This window comes from Bemisia tabaci, chromosome 4 (genome assembly GCF_918797505.1).
Source record: "Bemisia tabaci chromosome 4, PGI_BMITA_v3".
NCBI classification, from domain to species: domain Eukaryota; kingdom Metazoa; phylum Arthropoda; class Insecta; order Hemiptera; family Aleyrodidae; genus Bemisia; species Bemisia tabaci.
In genome coordinates, this window is record NC_092796.1 from 6,604,939 (window position 1) to 6,629,155 (window position 24,217).

A 24,217-nucleotide genomic window follows, 5' to 3' on the forward strand; every position below is an offset into this window, starting at 1 on the left:
CTCCGGGTAAGCTAATTTCAGTGACGTAGCGACAGAGGAGAATCGTTAGAATAACAAATTATTGTTTTTAATAGGATGAAAAAAGTGGCATTCTGCCGCATATTTAACCTTTGCTCACTGCTTCAGATCAACATTCATAATATGTGCTTATACGTAGAAACCACCGAATAGGAACGAGAAGTTGACGGAGAGTAAATTTTTTGGAATATTAATGCGAAAAAATTACCAGTGTGGAATTGACGCGTTCATCGAGCGAACTTGCAATCAAGCGTGTGGTTCCGTGGTTATAAATAATGCTTTGTACTTTCCTGGTCTTCTTCCCTTCCTACGACCTACGAAAAACGAACTTCTCGGCGTTAAATTCTTCCAACACAAATTTCTGTGGAAGAACTTTGACAATTTTCTCTGAAATACAAATAATACATACAAATAATAAGCACGATTACAGATTGAATAAATACAATAATTGATTGGATTTACATTGAAAGCGAAGCTTTCGGTTTTTTTAAAAATATAAATCACATTTCCCCCTAGAAAGATGAATATCATATAGATGGCAATGACTCGCAAAATCATGAAATTTCTACAGTAGAAGATAAACTTATGGATCTCTGATATTACATCTTTCAAATTGTATTTTCCATATCAATTCTATGATAACAAAAATGTTTCTTTTGGTCTAATAGTTTTACGTTTCTTTTTTGTTTCAGATTTTGCATATCATCGTGAAACTTCGGAATCGACCGAGATAGATTCTCTTGGTTCCAATGACAGTCACTCGATCAAAAAATAACCGTCACCTCATCACAATAATTTTTTTATATAATGGGTCCTCCTAACATTTTGCTTTTACATAATATTCATTACTTGATGGCATTTTTCGAGAGTTGGCGGTCGTGTTGTTTAAAAATTAGGGACAAAAAATAAGGGAAGAATAAGAGTTGAAAGAATAGGGCAGTTTGGTTCCAGTCGAGTAAGTTTTGCCTACTGATGAAAGCATAACCAATTCAAGTGTAACTTGATTTAATTTTTAATAATAATAATAAAAAAAAAACTCAAATTGCAATTTTCAAACTGACATTTTTATGCAGTCTCTCTGCGAGACAGTAAGATTCAACGCATATCTACTGTAACATGCATAATCACAAGGCAACAACTTGGTTGACTGAAATCTAATAATTTTACCGTAAGTTTTCTAAAAGTCTGGTCACATTTTACAGCTGGCATAATCCGCGAAACCAAGGATGAAATCTTGCAAATCGGGCGTGCGGAATAAATTGCCGTGGTGAAATTTTGCGTACCTCTGACAGTGCGCGAGAAATTTTCTTTTATAATACTTACCATCGATTAAAAGGACAGTATAAAGTGATTCACTCAGCAACGTGAAAATACTCAGTTTTCTCAAAATTAAACTTGGCCCCGAAGGAAATACCCCATAGGCTGTGACCAATCGGTCAGTGCGTTCATTCTACGGCTTAATGTGTGGGGAACCGCTGTTCGTACAAACGCGTTTTGCATACCCGAGAATTTGAAGGGATAGTGTACGGTGCGGGTTGCATAACCAGTGCGCCGTTTATCGCGGGTTGTATAACCAGTGCGCCGTTCATCGCGGGTTGCATACGCAGAGCGCCGTTCATTGCGGGTTGCATAACCAGTGCGCCGTTCATTGCGGGTTGCATAACCAGTGCGCCGTGCATTGCGGGTTGCATAACCAGTGCGCCGTTTATTGCGGGTTGCATAGCCTTCGGGAGCGATAGATCCGTTTGAAAATGGGCGACGAGCAGAAGGAGAAGGAGAAGGATCCGAAGATGCGGCGAGTGTCGACGGTGACGTTCCGGCCGGAGGTGCACGAGGTGGTGGAATGGCGGGTCTCGGAGGAGTCCGAGAGCGAGGACGAGGAGGAGAACCTGGGGGACTTCGACGAGGCCCTGGAGATGGGCTCCATCCTCCGCAACAACAACAACACGGTGCCCATCCTCAACACCTCCCGGAAGCCGGGCCTCAACAGGATCCCGACCCGGGCCGAGATGAAGACGCTCACCCACAAGGCCAAACGTCCCGCCGTCGACATCGAGTTCCAGAACCTCAATTTCACCGCTCAATCCTCCGCTCATGGTAAGCTCTTCATTTTATGTCCATTCATGTTCTTATAAACGATTTTTAAAACATTTTAGCTTTTGGCAACTTTATGCTTAGGGCAACTGAGATGGACATTCGTTGGAGGTCTGCTGGCATCTCAAGAAGAGAGCGTGTCCGCAATGTAAAAGTGCGCGAAATAATGGGTGTGGAGAATGACATCGTGCACGATATCAGGTCCAAGCAGTTGGTCTGGCATGAACATGTGCGAAGAATGGCAGACGATCGGTTGCCCGAGCAGGTTTTCGATTGGGTTTCTCCCGGAAGGCGACGGCGTGGACGTCCTGTGAAAGGTTGGCGACAATGGTTGGATGAGGAGATCAGGAGGTGCCAATTGCCTGATGGTCTCTGGGAGGATAGGGGGCAATGGCGGTTGGGCGTCGCAGAGCGCGAGGCTGCCCTATAAAAGCGGCTTAAAGAATGTGTAAAACATTTTCCGTTGCTCACATGTGGTAATCTTTTTTGGGGAGACGCGTTTCGGAGCTCAAAGGTGCATCATGCATCATCAGTCGGCAGCGAAATCATGCATGTTGCATGTTGTTGCAGTGCTGCCAATTTATTTTTCCGAAGATTCCGAGGTTCCCGGAATTATTGCCGATTTCCGAAAGTTCCGAGAAAAATTCTGATTGTCCCAGAAATTCCGGGAAAAATTTCCAAGATACGCCCGAATTAGTCCCGAGGATCTTAAAATTCGATTAAAAAGAAATAATACAATTTGATCATATGATCGGTCAAACTGATAGAAAAACCCCAAAATTCCGAGAAAATCCCAAGAATAGCTGAATATTGCGGGAATTCCGAAGATACCGAGAAATTGCAATAATTTCGGAATTCGGATTTACTTCCGGGAAATGGCAGCACTGTGTTGCTGGTGAAATTACGAATCTCGGTTTCCGAAGAGGATGTAATGTAAAATTGGTGTCAATTCAGCTTTCCTTAAATTCTCAGTCTGAAAATGCCATTTTGCCAAGGTCTAAATCTGAGCGAGAAATAAACATAGGGAATAAGGGTTCACCGTTCAGATTCAAATGAAAAGATGACTTCATCTATTATGCATCGTGCACGAGCGATAAAACTACGTATGACTGTTCCGAATTCTCAATCTCGTGTCAAGTCGAATACAGGAATGGAATTAGAGTGAAACACCGTGAGATTACGTAGTAAGCGAGTAACAAAACGGTCTTGCACACGGATTAAAAAATAAATTATTCAACGAAAAGTGCACAAAATTCCGACGATGCAGCCGCGCCAGCCCCGGTTACGAGGAATGAGAAACTCCCTTTCGAGTGAGTTCATATTTCCACCGTTCGAGAGACAGGGACACCCTCCTCACTCATTCGCGATGAAAATATATAACACGCATTTCAATTTACGACTGTGCGGAAATGGATCACTGCTAGACTGGATGTTAGAATTCAAACAGAGGAGAAATATTTGCTCCTCAACATTCCACGCCACGGTAAAAAAGTTTCAGTCCTCAAAATCGAACTTTGGTTCATATACACAGAGCTTTCGGCTAACGTAACCAGTTTACTGTTAAGGTGATTCGATGGACGCTATATTTTGTGTCAGAACTACATGCGATACATCGCATCGATTAGTTCCAGTTTCTCAGCTAGTACTTGCCATGTTTTTCGAATTTTGAGATCGCAATTCTGTTGTCAGGAGACTAAAGAATTCACTTACCCATTTTGACAAACAAATTCAACTTAATAAAGCCGTGTTTTTTTAGGGGAAAAATATCGCATTCGATTCCGATATCAAAACTGCACTCGAATGCGATATTTTCCCTCTAAAAAAGCCACGCCCATATTACGTTGAATTTTTTTTTGTCAAAATGGGTAAGTGAATTCTTCAGTCTCCTAACTGCGATCTCAAAATTCGAGAAAAATTACGAGTAGCTGAAAAATGGAACCAATCGATCCGATCGCGTGTCGTTTTGACACAAAATATGGCGTCCATCGAATCACCTATAAACATCGTAAAAGTCAAGCAAATATTTTTAAACGTTGCCCTAGAGAAACGCAATTTTCGATTTCATATACTCCTATTTGAAGAAATAATGAGTTTATCATTGCAGAAAAGAACAACGCACCATTCTATTATTCTCGCCTCGGGTGTGAGCAGACTTATCGTCGCTTCTCTGACGTGAGGGCGTATCCATACTTTCACATGAGCCACAGAAAGCATGGACTCATATGTGCAACAAGGCTCACGTGGAATTCGGGATATGCCTTACGTCAGAGTCGCGACTATACATTCCAGTAAAATCTGACAATAGCTGGTGGCATTTATATTGCTGTTCATTATTCGGACGTATTTCTGGCAAACGGAACTATGTGTATTATGACGTGAGCCCTGTTATGCATTTACTCTTGTGGGTCTCAGGGCTCATGTCTTAATGCACATAGTTCCGTTTGGCAGAAATACATCCATTTGATCCCTCGCGGTAGCGAGCCATTGAACTTCATCGATGCATCATTCATCAGTCGAAGCGACACCGCGACATCAGGCAATTCTTCTGCCTTTTGATGAACTCGCAGCATTTTCTCGCGTCAATGGCGTCCCATTAGTGCGTGTAACTCGCAAATACACACACATAATCCTGATGACAGTGGCTGTTGTCACATCGCCCGAGTTTGCAGATCTACCTCCGGTGAATGAATGAGAACGGTTGAAGGTTGCGGTAAATTTGGCAACTCAGGCAGATGTGCTACTTTGAGGGCCAAATGCGCGGCTAGTGGGTACTTCAATTTTGGGTAGGAGGTTCCTTTTGAAGCAAGCGAGAACCGGTTTCAGAATTTTTGCAGCTGATGAAGCGGCTGTTTCGCGAATTATGTATTATTATAGTATAGATGCGTACGTTGTATTGGTGGAGGCTGAAAAAAAAAGAAAAGAAGAAGAGGGGAAAAAAATATGGCGGCAATGCAGTGCTTACGAATGGACATAAGTATATATGTATGAAAAAAAGCTTGACTTCCAATGAAATTTCTAGTGACAGAGTTTGGTTGGTTTAAAAACAAACCATCTCTACGGTTCTCCATCGCTAAAAATTTTTGAAACAGAAAAAGGGAAAAATGTATTAATTTTGCCTATTGGTCTCTGTAAAGTAGGAAAACGTGCACGAAACAATCTTCAAGTCATTGAAAATTATCAATAATTAGATATCCAATCCAACCTTTATTTCGTTCTTGCGATTTTTAATTCCGGAGAGTTTGATAATTTTCAGACTGACAGATTCATCAATCAGAAATTTATGAGTGGCTTCTATTTGGGCATGAAATCAGTAGTCAATGAGGATGAAAATATTAAAACGGTCGCTACTCGTTTTTCCTACAGCGATGGAGCCTCTAAATATCAGTGTTACGCATGAATGCATTTACACCCGATACTTACGGAACAATGCGGAGTATTTGCGGAAAAACACGATGAATTTATTTACATTAATTGAATGGCTTGGACTGCAGTCGAAACGCAAAAATATTCCGTTTGCATGGATAACTTACTACGATCGGTGATATTTGCATTGTGCATAACCAAGTACCGTTTAGAACGAGTGCAATCTTAAAAAGCCCAGCGATAAAAGCACTGTTATTAAGTCAGCACCAAAGATTTTAACTGCTCTCTATCGTAAGTCCTTTCCAAGATGATAAACAAAAGCAGCGCAAGCGGGCAATCAAGTAAAATATTTGCAAATCGTACACCTTGATACAGACACACCAGTCCAAAATATTGAATCGCCCTTATCATGGTGGGAGAAGATACTGAAACGACCCTGAATGAATTAGTTGCCAATCTTTCACTACTCCAGCAGGAATTAGTAGCAAGTTTTCTCGCCTCACAAGATATAAGAATAGACATAAGCAAATAAGAACAGAGTCGCACACTCAGGGTTTCAAATCATTTGACATAAATGAAAGGGGAGGAAAAGTATATAAGTCAAAGCAGCCGCTAACAGAGACAATTGAGAGTATAACTGGACTCTGGCCATGACTAACTAAGAACGAATGTGACTAGACGACTCTAACTAAGCGTTACTGTGCACTCTATAGTATTGGTGAAGAGATTCTTCAATTTCTGATCGAGTTTACTTTTTTCATAAGATATGACTCATTGGGAAACGAGGGAAAAATTTGGCCACGAATTTGAGGAGATTTAGTGAGATCAGTGTCATAGGTACTGATATCATGGAGGTGATATAACGTATTGTGTTTATCATTTTACGTCTGAAAGTATTTTCTAATATTCGATCAGCGTTACGGTCAATTGTACTCTAGAAATTCCTCCAAGCGCAAGGCAGTGGCAATTATCGCAATAAACTTATAATGACCCTCTAATTAAATTACTCATAAATAATTCATTCCAAGGGAGACAGCTGCGGTAAATTACATCAATTTTGCGAGTATTATCACTCTTTCGGCCACGGTTGGCAAAAGCTCTTATTTGTCTAGCGATTCATCCCAAAATGCACTTACTCCTCTTTTCCGTAAAACGGCAGCAGCACTATAGTGCAAGGGATGAATAAGTCGCTGGGGTAAATGGGTTAGCCACTTGATATGCGAAACGCGTCTCTCTTTATTCGGCGATCCGCAACTGACCACTTCTCCACTTTTGAAACGAAGAAGAAGAAGAAGAAGAAGAAGAAGGAAGAGGAAGAGAGAATAAGGAGGAGGAGGTGGAAGAAGACCAACATAGTCCAGAGTGAAAATGCATGAAGAAAACACGATGGCTAGCGGTGTTGTTACATCGGAAGTTTTATTCATAACAATTTTCCAGTCTTGAAAGTTCCTTAAAGGTGGCTCATTCTGAGGACTGTGAAAGAAAGGCTACAAGAAATTGTATAGAAATTCGTGTGCTTTGGAAATCATTAAGTTTGATACGGAACTACCTTGATATATACAAAACACACATTACATTTTCCTTAAATTTTTTTTTTTTTTTTTCATCAATTTAAATGAGAATCATCCATACAGAGCGTGCAAACATTTCAAAATCATGAGTTGAAAAACGCTGACTCCGCAAGATTAAACATTAGAGCCTAACACAAAGCGGAGCGGCGACGCACTGGCGCCTACAAACCTAACAGGGATACTTCACGCATTGCGCGGCGACGCACTGGCGCCTACAAACCTAACAGGGATACTTCACGCATTGCGCAATGCGTGAAGTAGCCATGTTGGGTTTGTAGGCGCCAAAGCGCGTTTCGCGCTCTCTGCCCGCCCGCCGCGCCGCAGCGTGCCACGGCGTCTGAAGCAACTGTTTCACACCAGAGGTATTGCACAGTATCATAAGAAATTGAAGGCTCTCCAACATATTAAGAATGACAGGCATCCTTCAAAAAAACGGAGCTTTCCTCGCAAAATAAATCAAGATACTGCGGCACAAAAAGAGAGCAGTGGTCAAAAAACTAACTAAGTCCCAGTATCCGTATTTAGTAACGTTTAGCATAAACTTTATCGTCTGACTGTTGCTTAGTCGCCATCAGCTATAAAAGGCTAAAAGAAATTGTACAGCCAGCTACAGAAGCTACTGGAAATCTTACAACCGGCTTTAGGTCTGTGGTATTTTGGAACACAGATTCTACTGCCAATTTTTACCAGGGTACATTGCGTTGATTCTTTCTTGATTGACTGATGTTTTCACGTTGGTATTACAACATGGCCGGAGTACGGAAATCAGCATTTACGTGGAAAATAAAAAGGGCATTCCCACCTAAAACGGGCTCTGCTCGGGTATTAAGTCACGTGCAGCGATGAAGCTCGAAGCTCTTCCTCTAAAAAGACGCGATGGCGGATCATTCGTATTAATTGGTCGATACTAAGACCTATCAAATCAAATTTCTGATGAGCCTTGGGCTTCGCAAGAATGCCCAATTTCTGAGGCTCATCACGCGATAAAAATGCACGGTTCTAAAAGTGAAACTATGCTAAGCCTCGTCTGAAAATGCGGAGCCGGTCCTCCGAAACAAACGAAACAACGCTGGACCGGTCCGAAAAGTCGCTGCCGCTTCCTGGCACGCGTGGGTTGGTTATCTCATCCCGCGTCTCCGGAACTATAGAGTAGACTCGTCTAGCCTCGACGAGAAACCGGTTGCAGGGTAATCCAGTCAATGCGTTTTACAGTACGGCCGTGCGGCTCCCCGAAATATTGCGTCACTCATCCGAGTCGCGAAATTACCTCTATTTATTCGGCGACCGCCCGGGCTGACGAGTACACTCATCCATTCAGTGTCGGTCTGGCTTGAAAATTTTTGGGGTGCTCATACGTTTTCAACCCCCACCCCTCGAACCGAAAGTCTTCTTTTAAATGGGTTCTTTTAATTTTGGGGGCCCCTGAACCACTTGTCTGATTTTCTGTGGTGCTGAAGCATCCTGTAGCACCCCTGGCCAGACAGCCCCTGCATCGATTTATATCTTGGTGCAGCCCGGCGGATTGTTTATTGAGAACTAAAGACGAAGCTGCTGACAAAGAAGGCAAAGGAAAATGGAGCGATCTTATCGGCGGAAATTACCATGCTTTTGGTGAAATATGCAAAGTATGAAAAAAACGTGACACACATGGAGCGGTCGTTCGATAGGTGGGCGGTGAGTGAAAATGGCCATTTGCTATCTTCGTCATGACCTCAAATCAACCTCAAATACATGGGATCTTACGGGAGTTTTCACAATAAATGATTTAGCGTTGAAATTTTCAAAGTAAACTCACGAGATAAATGGCTATGTTTCGTATCTGGACACAGATTTTCAAAAAGTTGGTTCTAAATTTGCTATAAGTCCGCATTCAGTAACAGTCCCTTAAGGAGCCGTAGAAAACGACCATCTTTGTCCTAACCTAACTGTTGCTCCTACACGGAGAAAAAAAAACTTCGTGCATGGGACCCGAAGTTTAGGTCATATGGATTTCTGAAGTTTTCGGATTGAGCATCTGTACACTTTAAATCTAGCTGTCGAGGTTCGGATCACACATCTGAAACTTCAGTTCTTACATCTGAAATACTTCGGTTTTCACATCCGAAAAACTTCGGTTCTCACATCCGAAAAACGTCGGTCCTCACATTTGAAGTACTTCAGATGTAAGAACTGAAGTTTCAGCTGTGTGATCCGAACCTCGACAGCTAGATCTAAAGTGTTCCGATGCTCAATCTGAAAACTTCAGAGATCCGTATGACCTAAACTTCGGGTCCCACGCACGAGGTATTTTCTCCGTGTATAAGGTGTGTTACGAATTTCACTGTTGGCATGGCATAGGATCCCTGTCTACAGTTCCTAGATGGTTCGGTCCTTTCGAGTGACTTTGCATTTGCCTCTTAAAATGGAAATTGATGGATTGTAGCCTGGAGTGCGGTCATCACTTAGCGATTAGCCCCGCGGGGTCAAACGTGGGGACGGAGTGAGGACGGAGTGAGGACTCGCGTGAGGAGGAGGAGGAGGAGGAGGAGGAGGAGGAGGAGGAGGAAGAGGAGAAAGAGAATCGATATTACGCACGGACCCGGTCGGGGGACAGCGAAGCAATTTGGACGGATGGACCCTACCTTTAGGATCGGTAACTAATTAATCAACAGAAATAACTTGACCCAATTTTTCCCCCGTCCAAGACGCGCAATGGATTTTGCGTCATCTAACACACTTCTCCCGCTCGCGGAAACCCGCCGCGCCGCTGTCAAGAACCGACCGATTTTCCCGCCAACATCCAGCTAAACCTTCCGATCCACTTGATGCGATAACCTAATATTAACAGAACCAGTTTAGACTTGTGAAATATCCAATATGTAAAAGTAGATAAATGGAACTATGTGCAAGTGGAAAGATGGGGTGTGCTCGTTACTGCTCGGGCCATAAGAATGAACGGGGCTTTAAAAGCGCCAATGACGTCAGCGGTACGAGGTGGTACAAGGAGCCCCGACGGGGAGATGGGTGGCGGGACTCTTTAACTCATCATGAGCCCTGTCCACAAGACTCTCGTCACATGTCCGTGGCTCACGAGTTATCGCTCAGTTCCTTTTGATTTAATGCCCAATCCCGCTTTTCCATTTTCTCAATAGGAACTATATTCACTTTTACATTGTTTCTTATCCAGCTTCCACGAGCACACCCCATCTTTCCACTCTCACATAGTTCCTTTTAGCATAAATACGTCCAAATGCATTGTATTTTCCAAAAATAACCAAGAGCATTCTAATGTCTCTAAAATTGTGCACCGTTTTTTACCTCGCAAAAATAAACTGATCGTCTAAATAGGTTGTTATCCATTGCTGGTTTGATATACGTCGATAATGTTTTTTTCGCAAGCTGGAAACTTGAATTTACTCTTTAAATGTATAGTACAAACATTTAAATGCCGCTTTATGGGTTGACTATTTTAAAACTTTATTTTCAACGTGATCTTTAGATAACTATTGATTAGTTTTATCTGATGGAGGTGTAATTGTTAATTTGTCTTGTCTCTTGTGGTCCATTCTCGATCCGTTACGTTTATTGAATGTATTGAATTTGAATACTCTGTAACACACACACTTTCTGTGTAAAACACACTTTCTGTGTAACACACACTTTCTGTGTAAAACACACTTTCTGTGTAACACACACTTTCTGTGTAAAACACACTTTCTGTGTAACTTACACTTTCTGTGTAACTTACACTTTCTGTGTAACTTACACTTTCTGTGTAACTTACACTTTCTGTGTAACTTACACTCTCTGTGTACTCTGTGTGTGTGAACACTTCGCTCTCTATAAAGCTTTGTTATAGCTTATAAGCTTTGTTCGATATTCTAAGTATAGCTTGAAGAAGATGGAGAGATCTCAGGTTCATTATTGGCTGCTACATCAAAAATTAAGTGAAAAAAGTCTCATCGCAGACCCTGAAAAAATTTGATCGTCCTATTAGACGCAAAATGTCGCTCTTGACAGGGTGAGACCTAAGCCGATTTTTAGACGTGGAACTAAAAAAAATATGAAAGATTTGCGCATTAAATGCCAGGCTTTCTTTTAATGCAGACCTGCGATGTAGGTCTGGTTACTCTCATTCCTTACTCGAGCCCCATTTGTGTTGATCTCGAGAGAAAAACACAGCAACATTGAAGCGAATTGACGTAAAAAATGAGACTCATTAAAAATGATAATTCCGGCTTAACGCGTGGTAATGACGCCCGTGATCTTAAAAGGCAGCCTTTCTCATGATGCAAAGGCAGCCCGTTTTGAGTTTGAGAGCGGGGAACCCTTTAATTATGACTTCCCTCTTAATTGCTTAATTCCTTCATTAATCGTGTTTAACGCGTCGGTGGTTCATCCCTGCTTCCACCAACACTCGACGCTTCGAATACCAGCAGAAAGTCAAGTGCATCTCAGCGACAGGGATTCCATATTGACGTCGATACGAAAACATCAATTTTTCTTGCTCCTGCGCTGAGAAAAAACCTCGTATTAACATGTTGTCCGTGCCAAATTTCTTCAAGTAATGTATACAATTTCTGGAATAATTTTGGAATACCCCTTGCATTCCTCGCACAACTTCGTTTACAATTTGATGCATTGTTTCTGAAGATTTCCAAAACAATTTTGATAATTTTCCTCGAAAACGTACAATTTGTCAGAAAAAATTGGCAACACCTGGAAAGATTTTCTAAGTTTAATTAGATTTAGATCAATATTTTTTTATCCAATTCTCCATAATCAATCATCAATATTGTGTCGTGTAAAAATAAATATTCAGAGGCCGCTCAAGAATTATTTTGCGCTCAAGACATTTTTGCCGCCTTTTTGCCATTTTTAACCTCGTAATAAGGCACCTGTAAGGCGATTTCTTATCCCCGTATTGAATTACGCGGGACTAGTCTCATTCAATCCCTCCTGAAAAGAGAATAACCGTGACTGACAAATAGTTAAAAAAATTTGTTCTTGGTGTAAATCAATATTATTTTTGTTTTAATTTAATTTCAAATGGGAGACTGGTTAAACCTTAGGTTCGACCCCTACCAACCTCCTTTTGTAAGCTCTCATAAGGGAATCTCAGATCCCGTTTCCATTTCTGGAGGTTTACATAATACTTAAACGGCCCTTCATTTCCAAATTTCCGCGAGGGGGGGGGGAGGAGGGCTCTCCTGACGTAGACGCAGAAAATGCTACTGATGCCTCAAACTTGGGAATTGAATAAATAACGAGTATCGAATTTCGACTCATCGCAAAGATTTCCCGGAAAAAGTGACAGTGAGGCCTTACTCGAGGTCCTGATGCTCGGATCTCTAATGAGACCCAGGAGAATGGGAAGGACGCCATTTTTCAAAAACTCGGCGGGGCGGGCAGGAGAGGGAGTCTTAATACTTAACGAGAATGTAAAACGCCGAGAGGGCGCAACCGGGACCCAAGTTGCCAAGTTGCCCGATAAAATCAAGGTATGTTATAGGGGTTTAAATGGGGGAAAAGCCCTGGTTTTCCCGACTATCTGGCAACAATGACGGGGACACAGCGTGAAAAACTTCTCATGAATATTTCCCTTCCTTACGCGTGGCTTCGGCAACCGGAGAAAGTTCAACACAGACTGCAGCACGCCTCTTTAAAACTTTTGAATCCGGACTTTTTCGAGCGTGAACTAAAAGCGCTCCAATTCGCCGCTCGGCGAAACTTGCCAATGGGCTTAGCTAATTTTAAAGGTTTCACCTGCTCGCCGTCCCCGTAATTCCCAATAGCGCCGATTCAGTTGTGAAGTCTATGATTGTGGTGGAATTTACCGGGTCAGCGCTTTTGCAATTTTTCCTCTTGCTTTTGCATGGCTTTCGGTGCTTTTACTTGACTTTAGGTCAAGTTCTTGAGACTGCGAGTAGGTTTATCCCAAGTTTTGCTCCGTGATGATGTCAACTCTGACAGAAAAATTCTGAGAACCACGTTTACAATGAATCACTCGTTTCTATTTTAACCCCAAACTTTAAAGACAAATAATCCCCGGTAAAAATTGGCAGTAGAATGTGTGTTCCAAAATACTATAGACCTAAAGCCGGCTGTAAGATTTCCAGTAGCTTCTGTAGCTGGCTGTATAATTTCTTATTACCTTTTATAGCCGATGGCGATAAGCAACAGCCAGACGATGAAGTTTATGCTAAACGTTACTAAATACGGATACTAGGACTTAGTTAGTTTTTGGACTACCGCTCTCTTTTTGTGCCGTAGTATCTTGATTTATTTTGCTTGGAAAGCTCCGTACTTTTGAAGGATGCCTGTCATTCTTAATATGTTGGAGAGCCTTCAATTTCTTATGATACTGTGCAATACCTCTGGTGTGAAACAGTTGCTTCAGACGCCGTGGCACGCTGCGGCACGGCGGGCGGGCAGAGAGCGCGAAACGCGCATTGGCGCCTACAAACCTAACAGGGATACTTCACGCATTGCGCAATGCGTGAAGTATCCCTGTTAGGTTTGTAGGGGCCAGGGCGCGTGTCGCGCTGGCAGCACGCTGCTCCGCTCTGTGTTTGGCTCTAATATTTAGACTCGCGGAGTCAGCGTTTTCCAACTCATAATTCTGAAATGTTTGCACACTCTGTATGGACTATTCTCATTTTAATTGATGAAAAAAAAATATGTTTTAAAGGAAAATATAATGTGCGTTTTGTAAATATAAAGGTGGTCCGCATCGAACTTAATGATTTCCATAGCACACGAATTTCTACACAATTTCTTATAGCCTTTTATAGCCAATGGCGATAAAGTGTAAAGCCCGGCGATAGGAACTACAGCCCGACTGTATACTTTTTTATAGCTTCGTATAGCCCGGCTATATGATTTGCTCCACTTTCTACAGCCAGCTATATGATTTTCAAAAGCCTTCTTTAGTCGGCTATTATTTTAAAACGCAGCTCTTATCGCCAATTTTTACCTGAGAAAACATGTTTGATGCATGGAAGATGTATCGCAAAAATGTTCATCAGCTCCCAAAAAGCTCCTTGCTAACACAGATATGAGTTTTCGGTCCTTCAGTAGTGCAGAGTGAAGTTATCAAACATCGAAGTTAGACTTTTTTCCAAACAAGCAAGATCCCTGCCTGGCCATTAAATGTGAAATGGAAAGAAAACCATTCAAAGGAAAATTTAAGTAAAAAGGGTACGTGACTTTAAAATCACTTTTCCTGCGATGGAAGCAAAGGTTCACGTTTTTTGAGCTCGGCGCACTTTTGGAAGCGAACAATTTAATCGTAACGTTCCAAAATACCCAAGGATACAATAATATTTGAGGGTATAACATGTCAATATCATGTATAGAAATTTTTGGAGGGCCCGAATTCAAATACCACCGTAGACTTTTGAAAACGAGGATAAAATTGAAACGTACATGTCGACATTAAAATTTCCTAATTTTAGATTTTTTTTTGGACGTTTGCGATTACGAATAATGAAGAGCTTAGCTGCTTTAAGTTGTAAAACAATTTCTAAAATATCCTTTTGGCAAGTAAAATAAAGTTTCTACTGAGCCCTTAAACGAATAATAAGACATTCTTCTCAATGTTTGATATATCTCTGTTTTTTGCAGTGAACCCTATCGAAAAGTCTTGATCTGTATTGGTTTCATTCATTTTTAATTTTTTTTTACCTGTAATTCCTGGTTTTCCGCTCGCATAATTTGTCTGAATAACTTTGTTTCATTGCATGACGACTCGTGCTTTTTTATTTTTTGTCTGGTGCAAAATAATCTTCCATTTTGCAAAAAGTATGCGGTTCGCGAAAAGGATTCACCGCATGCATGACGATGCTGCTAAAACTAGGCAAATGTTTTTATCTGGGAAGACAATCGGTAAATTTTAAAAAATTCAATCTGAGGAATGTCGATTAAAACTTTATAGAACCATGGCAACATTGTAATGCCCTTGGATGGAACCTCTTTGCAACATACTATTTCTGAGAGACCGCACTGGTCACGATATGAAGTAAAGCACCGCAAGGTATATTCCTTCCTTAAAAGGTAACGCAAAACCCATCAGGCCTTTTTAGTTTATCCAAAATCAACTGATAAACGAGTAATTATTCTCTCATATTCTTTTCATTTGACCTAGGAGCTACGACCCTTGACAGCTTTGCCCCCCCCCCCCCCCCCCCCGGTGCGCTTCGAGTCTCAGGCATTACGTGTTACTTCTATGATTTTACAGTATGGAGTGTGACCAATAAAAACTTCCCTCTTTGGAAATACCAAAATCGATGACGGTCAAAGCGACCACTGAGAACAAATACGTCGGTTGACTAATAAAACTAAAACGCACGAAAAACCCCCTACTCTGATTCTTGGTGCTTCTAGGCCTGCTAAGAAGAACCCAGCACAGTGAGAAAATGATTCATTTGAAAAGAACACTGAGATTAGTTTAGGTAGTAGCCAACTGGATAATAGATGTTGCTAAAGAAGTGAGTCACCTATTAGCAGTAGCAAGGGTGACGATTAAGATATTTTTTTTTGTTTTATTCATTGCGAAACTCCGCTTCCTGCGTCAAGGAGCAACTTCCGAGGAAATGCAATAATTTGACTTGTAAACAAGTCAAGTCCTAAGAAACACGCAGTTTTTATCTCTATTAAGTTTTTACGCTCGATTCTTTGGTTCGTGAATACACTTGGTTTGTTTTTCTGTCATTTTTTCTGTCTGCCACAAGATCTGATTCTAATGCTCATGTCGGTTTTTCGCTTGGGTGGGCCTACTTATTAATGACCCCTTCATTGGAGGCAAAGCACCAATTTGAATCCAATAAAAATGTTTTATGTACTCTGCCTTTTTATAAGTAATATGTGTAATGATATGAGGACCATTGATAAGAGATCGAAACAATAGTCATCCCATTCTTGGCTTTAATTTATCACAAAATAGCGAGAGAAAGAAAATAAAAAAATATTTCCCAAAATATATGAGAGAATACAAAATACAATCACTGTGTTCAAGTAAAAACAAATTTCACACGACTGACAGTGAAGCAGGGCGATTGCGGTAATTTTTTTCAATCTCACTTGCTCTTTTACGGTCATATACAATTACTACCTCAAGGAGAGCTCTGCGTTAAAAAATTGAGACGTGATAAGTCTTTTGAATACATTTTTGGATTTGGAATTATTTTTTTCTTTGCTCTTTCTTTTTGGAAAATGAATAAATCATTCTTAGCAATGGTCTGAATGTTATTTCAATACCCTCTCTGGGCGAACGATGCTTAACATTAAATTAAATTATTTTTGAATGAATAGATTGCTCAGTCATATACATTTAAAAGAGAAGCTTGAGTTTTCAGACTTTTTAGGGGAAATAAGTCAGCTGGACGATTTGCGGAACCTTTCAGATGAAAAGTTCCGAAGAGAATAATTTCTCCGTTGGAAAACTGCCAAAGAATGAGCTGCACACTTTAAAATAAATATTATAAAAATATAAACATCGAGCTAGTATCATAATCAATGACCATGGATTGATGGAAAGGATCAACGGTAATATTACTAAGGTCAGAAAATCCGGATCTTTACTGAAATGTTGCAAAATGTTGGCTTTTCTACGAATTTGTATGGGATGATTAATCGCAATTTAATCCCAGGAAATAAGCTGCTGAGGGGGAACTTTGTTCGTGAATCATCAGACGATGTCCGGTTTGTTTCGATAAAAAACAAATTCTCTTATAAACATGCTAATATTTATTTTAGGAATTTTCAGGAGAGTTTCTTCACTTGCATTTGAGTGTATTTTTTATATGAAGCGGATTTTTTGCGATGAAGTAGGCGTTTATGGGGGGAGTTTGTGGTTGAGCTAAAGTTGCGCGAAAAAACAAGTATAACTGTATATGTGCAGTGAAATTAAACGAGGAAATTTTCCTTGTTGCCATGGAATTTGTATAGTTGTGGCAGTCACACGAATATTATCGTGACAAGAAATAACTTTTTTGTCATAACTGAAGTTTTACTTGCTGCGATTCATTGATATATGCATAACGAAAATTTTTGTAAGCGGAAGGAGACTGGAAGAGAGGTATCAAAATTATACATTATTTTTAACATTCTATCCAGAGATGCGCTGAAAAAATTGCCGATTCCAAGCCAGCTAATAAAATTTTACTGTATGGATAATTTTGGTCAACCGTTTCGAAATGAGAAGTTTGTTAGGTGCACAGCACCAATTATTTTTCTGCTTAGTGGCGCGACTTAACAAATAACGCTCTCCCGACAAATGTCACGTGCAGATTTAATGATTTCACATCGGTGGCGATGCGTCATAGATCTAATATCGATATTTCCCCATTTGAAGCTACGGTGAAGAATCGATTATTCAGGTGTTTGTCGCAAACACCCCGTCCGTCGATCCTTTTCCACAGGTTTAAATGGCAGATGAATCGATTATATCGCAAAGGCTCTCGGGCTCTTGTGATAATCAACTTCATACGAAACGTTATAATAAATTTCTAGGTCAAAAATCAAAGTTTTTATGGGGAGAAAAAGCGAGAAAAGTGTGTATAATAGAGCGCGCCGCTACACCAGTGTCGAACGCCCGTGATTAGTAGATTGCTGCGTAGAATACTGTCGTGCTAAGGAAGAACGCCGTAAGAGCATTCGAGAGTTTCCGAATTTCCCTTGATAAAACAAGTAATTTAGACAACATTCATGCATATTTTTCCTCGAAATTTTCAGATATTTTAGATCAAATTGCGTACAAAATTATCCGAAAATTTTGAAAAATAATATTCACGATTTCCCCGGTAAATTCTGGTTTTATAGGGGAAACTTGGCAACGTCTGAAAGCTCATACGGCGTTTTTCCTTAGCACGGCAGTGTAGAGATGAAGATGTTCCCCCGTGCACTGGAAAAAAAACACATTGGATCTAGAGTCTAGACTCTTAAAAACATCGACAAGAAAAAATACTCACGATTCAATCGGATTTTTGCTTAAATTCAAGAACCAAGCCTCTTAATTTGAGCGGAATTCCTTTTGATTTAGGCAAAAATCCGACTGAATCAAGAGTATTTTTTCTTGTCAATGTTTTCAAGAGTCTGGACTCTAGATCCAACGTGTTTTTTTTCCAGTGTGATGTAACCGTAGCACGAACAAAAATGAGGAATATTTGTCGCCAAATGCAACGCCGCTCATATTTCTCGATCCGCGGATGAGAGGAACATTCCTGGGGAATCTTTTGATGGTGGATTTTTGAGGCTGCCAACCTTGGCAAGGCCTCAAGGTCAACTCGGATGAAATATTTTGCATCATTACATTATCAACACTAATTCGATGCCACAGGACAAGCCGGATTCCTCTTTTCATCTTGTTTTGGTCAGGACCCAGACGCCGCTATTAGTTCGCGGATTACTTTTATGCTGACCTCACCGAATGAACAATTTTTACTTTTAATTGTGATTATCTTCATTTCCACCCATCAAGCTCTTTCAGAACTTTGGTTCGCTTTTGATTCTGAAATACAACCCATATTTAAATCCGTTTGGCACACGTCAATTGTGGTTCTCTTGCAAGGAAAATATTAAATTGCTGATTTAACAATTCAATTGCTAAAAAAAAGGGACTGCAGTTATTCAATGTAGATTTTACAACAAAAAAATCCTACATTAACCACCCCCGTGGTTAAATCAGCTTAGTATAGTGGTTAATTGAAGTAGCATTTATTTGTTGTAAAATCTACGTTGAAACGTTGCAGTCACTTTTTTTTTAGCAGTTGAATGGTTAAATCAGCAATTTAATTTTTTCCTTGTGCGTGTTGTGCCAGGTATATTTTAATGTCGGGACGGATAGGATTGTTATTCCTTCAGTTCGGGACGAAAAATCCCACAAAAATGTCGAACCAAACTGGAATTTTGGCGGTTTGAGATTCCGAGTTCAAGAAACTCAATTTCCAGGACACGAAACTACTGTATAATTGAACCGATTGTTTTCCAAACCACGTAAGCGCCAAAATTACGAATGCGAGAAAAACGAGAAAAACTGTTTTATTCGCTTTGTAAACAATGTTCGAGCTCAAGAAATTGCATGCTCTCTTAAGGGCTATTTAGAAAACCGACATGATTGATAATACCAGAGAAAACAAAGAAAAAACAACCCCTCACCACCGAAATAGACATTGGCGCTTACGAGATTTGGAAAATAATCGGTTCAATTATGATATCCTATGTTCAAGGTACAAAATTGCCGCGTTGCAATGTAACCTAACGTATCCGTCAACTCCAAAAATCCAAAATGTACCAAGCCGTTAACAAATTGTTTTTTAGGTGGCAAGTAAGAGCAATAATATAATATATACAGCAATAATAATAATAGTAAGAACAACCAAGAAATCAATTTTTACGATTCATTAATTGTTATTCAACTTAAATTTGGAAAAAAAAGTAGGTAGAATCAGATACTTCCTGTGAGAAGATATCATTTTAAACTTTTGATGTATCAATAAGAGTTATTTTTATTTTAATTTTTGGTAAAATTAATCAGACCAAAATTTATAATAAGTCTATATTTCACTATTAGTACTATTAATACAAGTTCAGTATCGATGTATCAAAATCTGATAGTTTAATGCGACTCAACAGGAAAATCTCTACTGAAATTTTTTCCCCGTGGAGTGTGGTGCTTTCTTCTGTGAACGATCAGTGATCACATTATAGAGAAGGAATCGTGGCACAAGCTCGAAGAGAAGTATTTGATACTGGAAGTCTATACCTTAATGCAGTATCCGATGGCCAATTAGCAGTGACACCTGAAGCCATTATTCCGCATCCTGCAGGGACCCCTCTCTTCATCTCGTTAAATGATAGAAAGACCGAAGAGTGAAGGAATCATAAGGTATCTAGTGCCCTAGAAGCTGCATTTTAGCTCCGCTTCAAATTTTCACGCTTTTTCAAAACTCCTAGAGCTAATAAAAACTACTAAAACTTTCTTATTAATTATTCTCTCCTCTTACAGCAAGTTTCCTGAAGCGACTAGAAGTGGCGTCTTCTGTATATACGCTTAGAAAGCACTGCATCCTCGCTTACGTATAGGAGTGATATTTTTATCATATTTACCCTGGTAAAAATTGGCAATACGAGCTGCGTTTCAAAATACCATAGGTGTTCTTATAGCCGACTAAAGAAGGCAATTGAAAACCATATAGCTGGCTCTAGAGCAAATCATAGGGCCGGGCTAGACGAAGCTATAAAAAAGTATACAGTCGGGCTATAGTTCCTATCGCCGGGCTTTACACTTTATCGCCATTGGCTATAAAAAGCTATAAAAAATTGTGTATAAATTCGTGTGCTTTGGAAATCATTAAGTTTGATATGGAACTACCTTAATATTTACAAAACACACGTTATATTTTCCTTTAAAACATATTGTTTTTTCATCAATTAAAATGAGATGGTCCATACAGAGTGTGCAAACATTTCAAAATCATGAGTTGAAAAACGCTGACTCCGCGAGATTAAATATTAGAGCCCAACACAAAGCGGAGCGGCGACGCATTGGCGCCTACAAACCTAACAGGGATACTTCACGCATTGCGCGACAACGCACTGGCGCCTACAAACCTAACAGGGATACTTCACACATTGCGCGGTGACGCACTAGCGCCTACAAACCTAACAGGGATACTTCACGCATTGCGCGGCGACGCACTGGCGCCTACAAACCTAACAGGGATACTTCACGCATTGCGCAATGCGTGAAGTATCCCTTCTCTCTTTCTTTTCTCTGCTACTATGGAAAAATGAAATTCTATTGGTCCTTTAAAAATTATGGGCAAAATGATTTAGCCTTAGCCGCTCTAGCCTTTCTGAAAACGTCAAAAATCCCTCGATTGTTCAGCTCAGCAAAACTGAAATATTTTGCTAATTTTCAACCACAATCAGTTTTCCTGTTTTTCACATTGCCCTTGGGTGGTTCCTAATAAAAGGGACTGCGTTTAGCTGAAAGGAACCAAGCCACATCAGTTATTGCCAAATTTAACTGTGCAATTTAATTTTTCATAAGAGAAAGTTTGTGCAGACTCCTTTGAAAAGTTGAAGAAATTTGATCCGTGCTATGCAGAAAGTTCACTGAAACTTGTGCAAAGATCTGCGCAACCGTTTCCATGTAAAAAAGTAAATTTCCCAATTGAATCAGTGAGATCGAAAACACACCTACTCGGTAATTCGAAAATGCGCAACTTTCATTAAGGACGGTCAGTTTTTATGAAGGTTATTGAAATTAGCGCATCTGTTCCAACTTGGACCTTTAAAGTGTCCGTAAATGTTTGTCTTTCAGCACCAAAAATATTTTTTTTGGACGAATTTCTTCATCTACTTTGCAGTCTTCTGTGTGTCTTGATTACCTTCATTTTTCCGAGTTGGTGCGTTTTCGTTCTCACTGATTCAATTAAGTTTGGCAATGGCTGATGTGGCATGGTTTCTTTCTTCTTAACGCGGTCCAATGAGTAAGGAAACATTCAAATAATTTAAGCCGTGGTTAAATTCTTGAAATGCGGCTTCAGCGGAAGCCACGAATTCTTCACCGACCGGACCTGACCTGCAGTGTCACGGCTGACAATCCAATCGAGTCTCAAAATTTATTTAAAATTCTGCATTTTCGACCGAGTGCACTCCGCGCTCTTGAGAAACGCCGTATGAGCTTCCGGATGTTGCCAAATTTTATTCGATAAAATACACATTTACTGGAAGACTTACGAATATATTCCACCCAACTTTTTAGAGAGTTTTGCGCGAAATTGAGTCTACAGCATCTGGGAGTTTCATAAAAGTACATTCATACATTTCCTCGAAAAAAATTTTTCATCGGGAGAAGTTCGGCAAAATTTGAATGTTCATATGTAAGGCTTGGAGGACAAGGCGCATAAGTGCAGTTCTTGAAAAAATTGAGATATTTATGAGCTCAATAAGAACTAGTTTGAAAGTATATGCTGTGCAAAATACGCAGCTAAAGTCCAACTTATTAAAAGCATGAAAAAGTGAGTTTAAACTTTCTTTCCACCGTAAGGCTCTATATAATTTGAAACTCGAAACATGTATTTCTCTAAGTAGCAAGAATTGCACTGCCGTGTTAAGGAAAAACGCCGTATGAGCACTCGAATTTTGCCAAATTTCCTCTCAGAAAACGATTATTTTCGAAGAAAGTTAAAAAAAAAAAAAAATCATTGAAATTTGTAGACTTTTTAGATCAAATTACAAACAACATCCTCCAAGAAATCGGGAGAGAAATATTCACAAATTTTTCTGAAAACTCAAGATTTATCAATGGAAATTTTGCAACGTCTGATGGCTCATACGGCATTCTTCCTTAGCACGGCAGTGCACGTATGCACCTTGTCCTCCAAGCCCCTCATATGGTGTTTTTTTCAAGCAGAATGGTGGCGTTGTCGCAAAGGTGTTCGAGTATCAACATCGCAAGTCTCCAGTCTCGCTGATCGCTGCATCGAAGCTCATTAGCGGCCAAGGTCGGGGTTAGCGTCCCATCACCACTGATTCACTTTTTTTCCAACGATAAACATAGGTTTTGTTAGTTTTTCCCCGATTTTCGTCTCCTGTTCGTGAACAGCGTGCTCTGCAATTAACTCTCCCGCGTCGCGAGTCGCGCGACTCCGTTGTGCGGCTCTGCCAAATCAGCTGATCAATGCTGATCGCGAGTCCATCAGGCCCGGAACTCGTCGACCAGAACATGGCGCCACAGCTCTCCCATTTACATCACGACTGTATGTACTCTATGGAAATGGAACACAATGATTTACTACTGGAAAAATAGAAATACGGAAAAAAATACATTGCGCAGTTTTCAAAGTTTAATTAAACTTTACAAACCTCGAGCCTACCTTAATGTAGATTCGCGCCTAGCTCAAACATAATCAAAGTCACAGACTTTTTTCTTCTTTATTTTGTATTTTTTGCGGCGACCGCAACTCATCGTAATTCCTTGCAAGGATCCGTTTTCTAAGTTATTTTGCTCCCTTTCACACTGAAAAAAAAAATCTCGGTGTATTTACTTAGAAAAGAGTAAAATTACCAAGAATTCAGGGTTCTATTTGATCCCAGTTTTTTCTTGGTAAAATTACAATTTATGGAATTGGTGATTTTACCGAGAAATCTCGGTAAAATTATTGACTTTCTCGGTAATTTTACTGGACCCCGGTAAAAACTCCAATATTTTTTATTGACTGTGGTAGAATTGCCGAGATAAGATGTCAAAGTTACCGGGAATTGATTACCAATAAAAGTGGTATTCTTACCTGAGAAAAACAGTAAAAATACCGGTTTTTAGGTAAGCTTACCAGTCCGTCTTGGTAAAATTACCAATAACTGATAAAAAAAAGTGACATGGTAAAGGTACCTACGGACTTTGGTGAAAACGCCGAGAATTTTCTTTCAGTGCATTAGCGGTTTACGATAACATTCTATTTCGAGGGCTTCCTTAGAACTCTCTTAACCACGATGTAAACCATGCGTGGCCTCCCAAGGAAAGAAGTTGTTTAAGGAACGACTATGAATGCAACCCTTAACGTGAGGATCGTAATCATGGAACAGATTAAAAGAGTCGAATGGCTAACCCGTACATTGCGGAATTTTAAACAGGATCATTCATTTAAATCGCAAAATCCCGGTCGCTGTACAGTTTTTAGTGTCATTTGCGAACAAATCTAAAACAAGGTGTTACGCGTATCAAAGAGGCACGGTGTGAGCTCATTTTTCGACAGGAGTACTTAGCCCCGCCCTTGAATTATTCATGACAAAAAGCGTGATTCGTCAAGTCAATGAACTGTTATGTGCTTTTCCTAATGTTATTATCCCGATTGATGCGCGAGGTAATGTGAATTGGACGTATTTCTACCGAAAGGAACTATGTGCATTAGGACATGAGCCTCGAGACCCATAAGAATATATGCATGAAAGGGCTCACGTCATTATGCACATACTTCTGTTCGGCAGGAATACGTTCAATTGAAGTCGGTACAAGAGAGAGAATTAATAATTTATCAGTTTTTAGAGGTCGACAGACAGCGTGCCCGTATGCTCCGATGATCGAAACCTAGACACCGTGTTTTTTTAATATTAATTAACTTTATCCTTCTCTGACCTCCTCGTTTCGGTGGTTTCTAGAAACCCCGACACCGTGTTTTTTTAAT

General features: G+C 40.2%; 1 protein-coding gene across 7 annotated transcripts in view; it reads left to right on the forward strand.

Moving 5' to 3' along the window:
- LOC109037617 (ATP-binding cassette sub-family G member 4) overlaps positions 1 to 24,217 on the forward strand; it is a 157,246-nt gene that overhangs the window by 55,184 nt on the left and 77,845 nt on the right. For 3 of the 7 annotated variants that reach the window (XM_019052380.2, XM_019052379.2, XM_072299208.1), the window contains exon 2: positions 1,221 to 2,115. In XM_019052380.2, coding sequence (XP_018907925.2) covers positions 1,770 to 2,115 — 346 coding nt within the window. In that variant the 5' untranslated portion in view covers positions 1,221 to 1,769. Of the gene's footprint in view, positions 1 to 710; positions 974 to 1,026; positions 2,116 to 24,217 lie in introns of those variants that run through there. The other 4 variants (XM_072299205.1, XM_072299204.1, XM_072299206.1 and 1 more) reach the window with 3 other exon arrangements.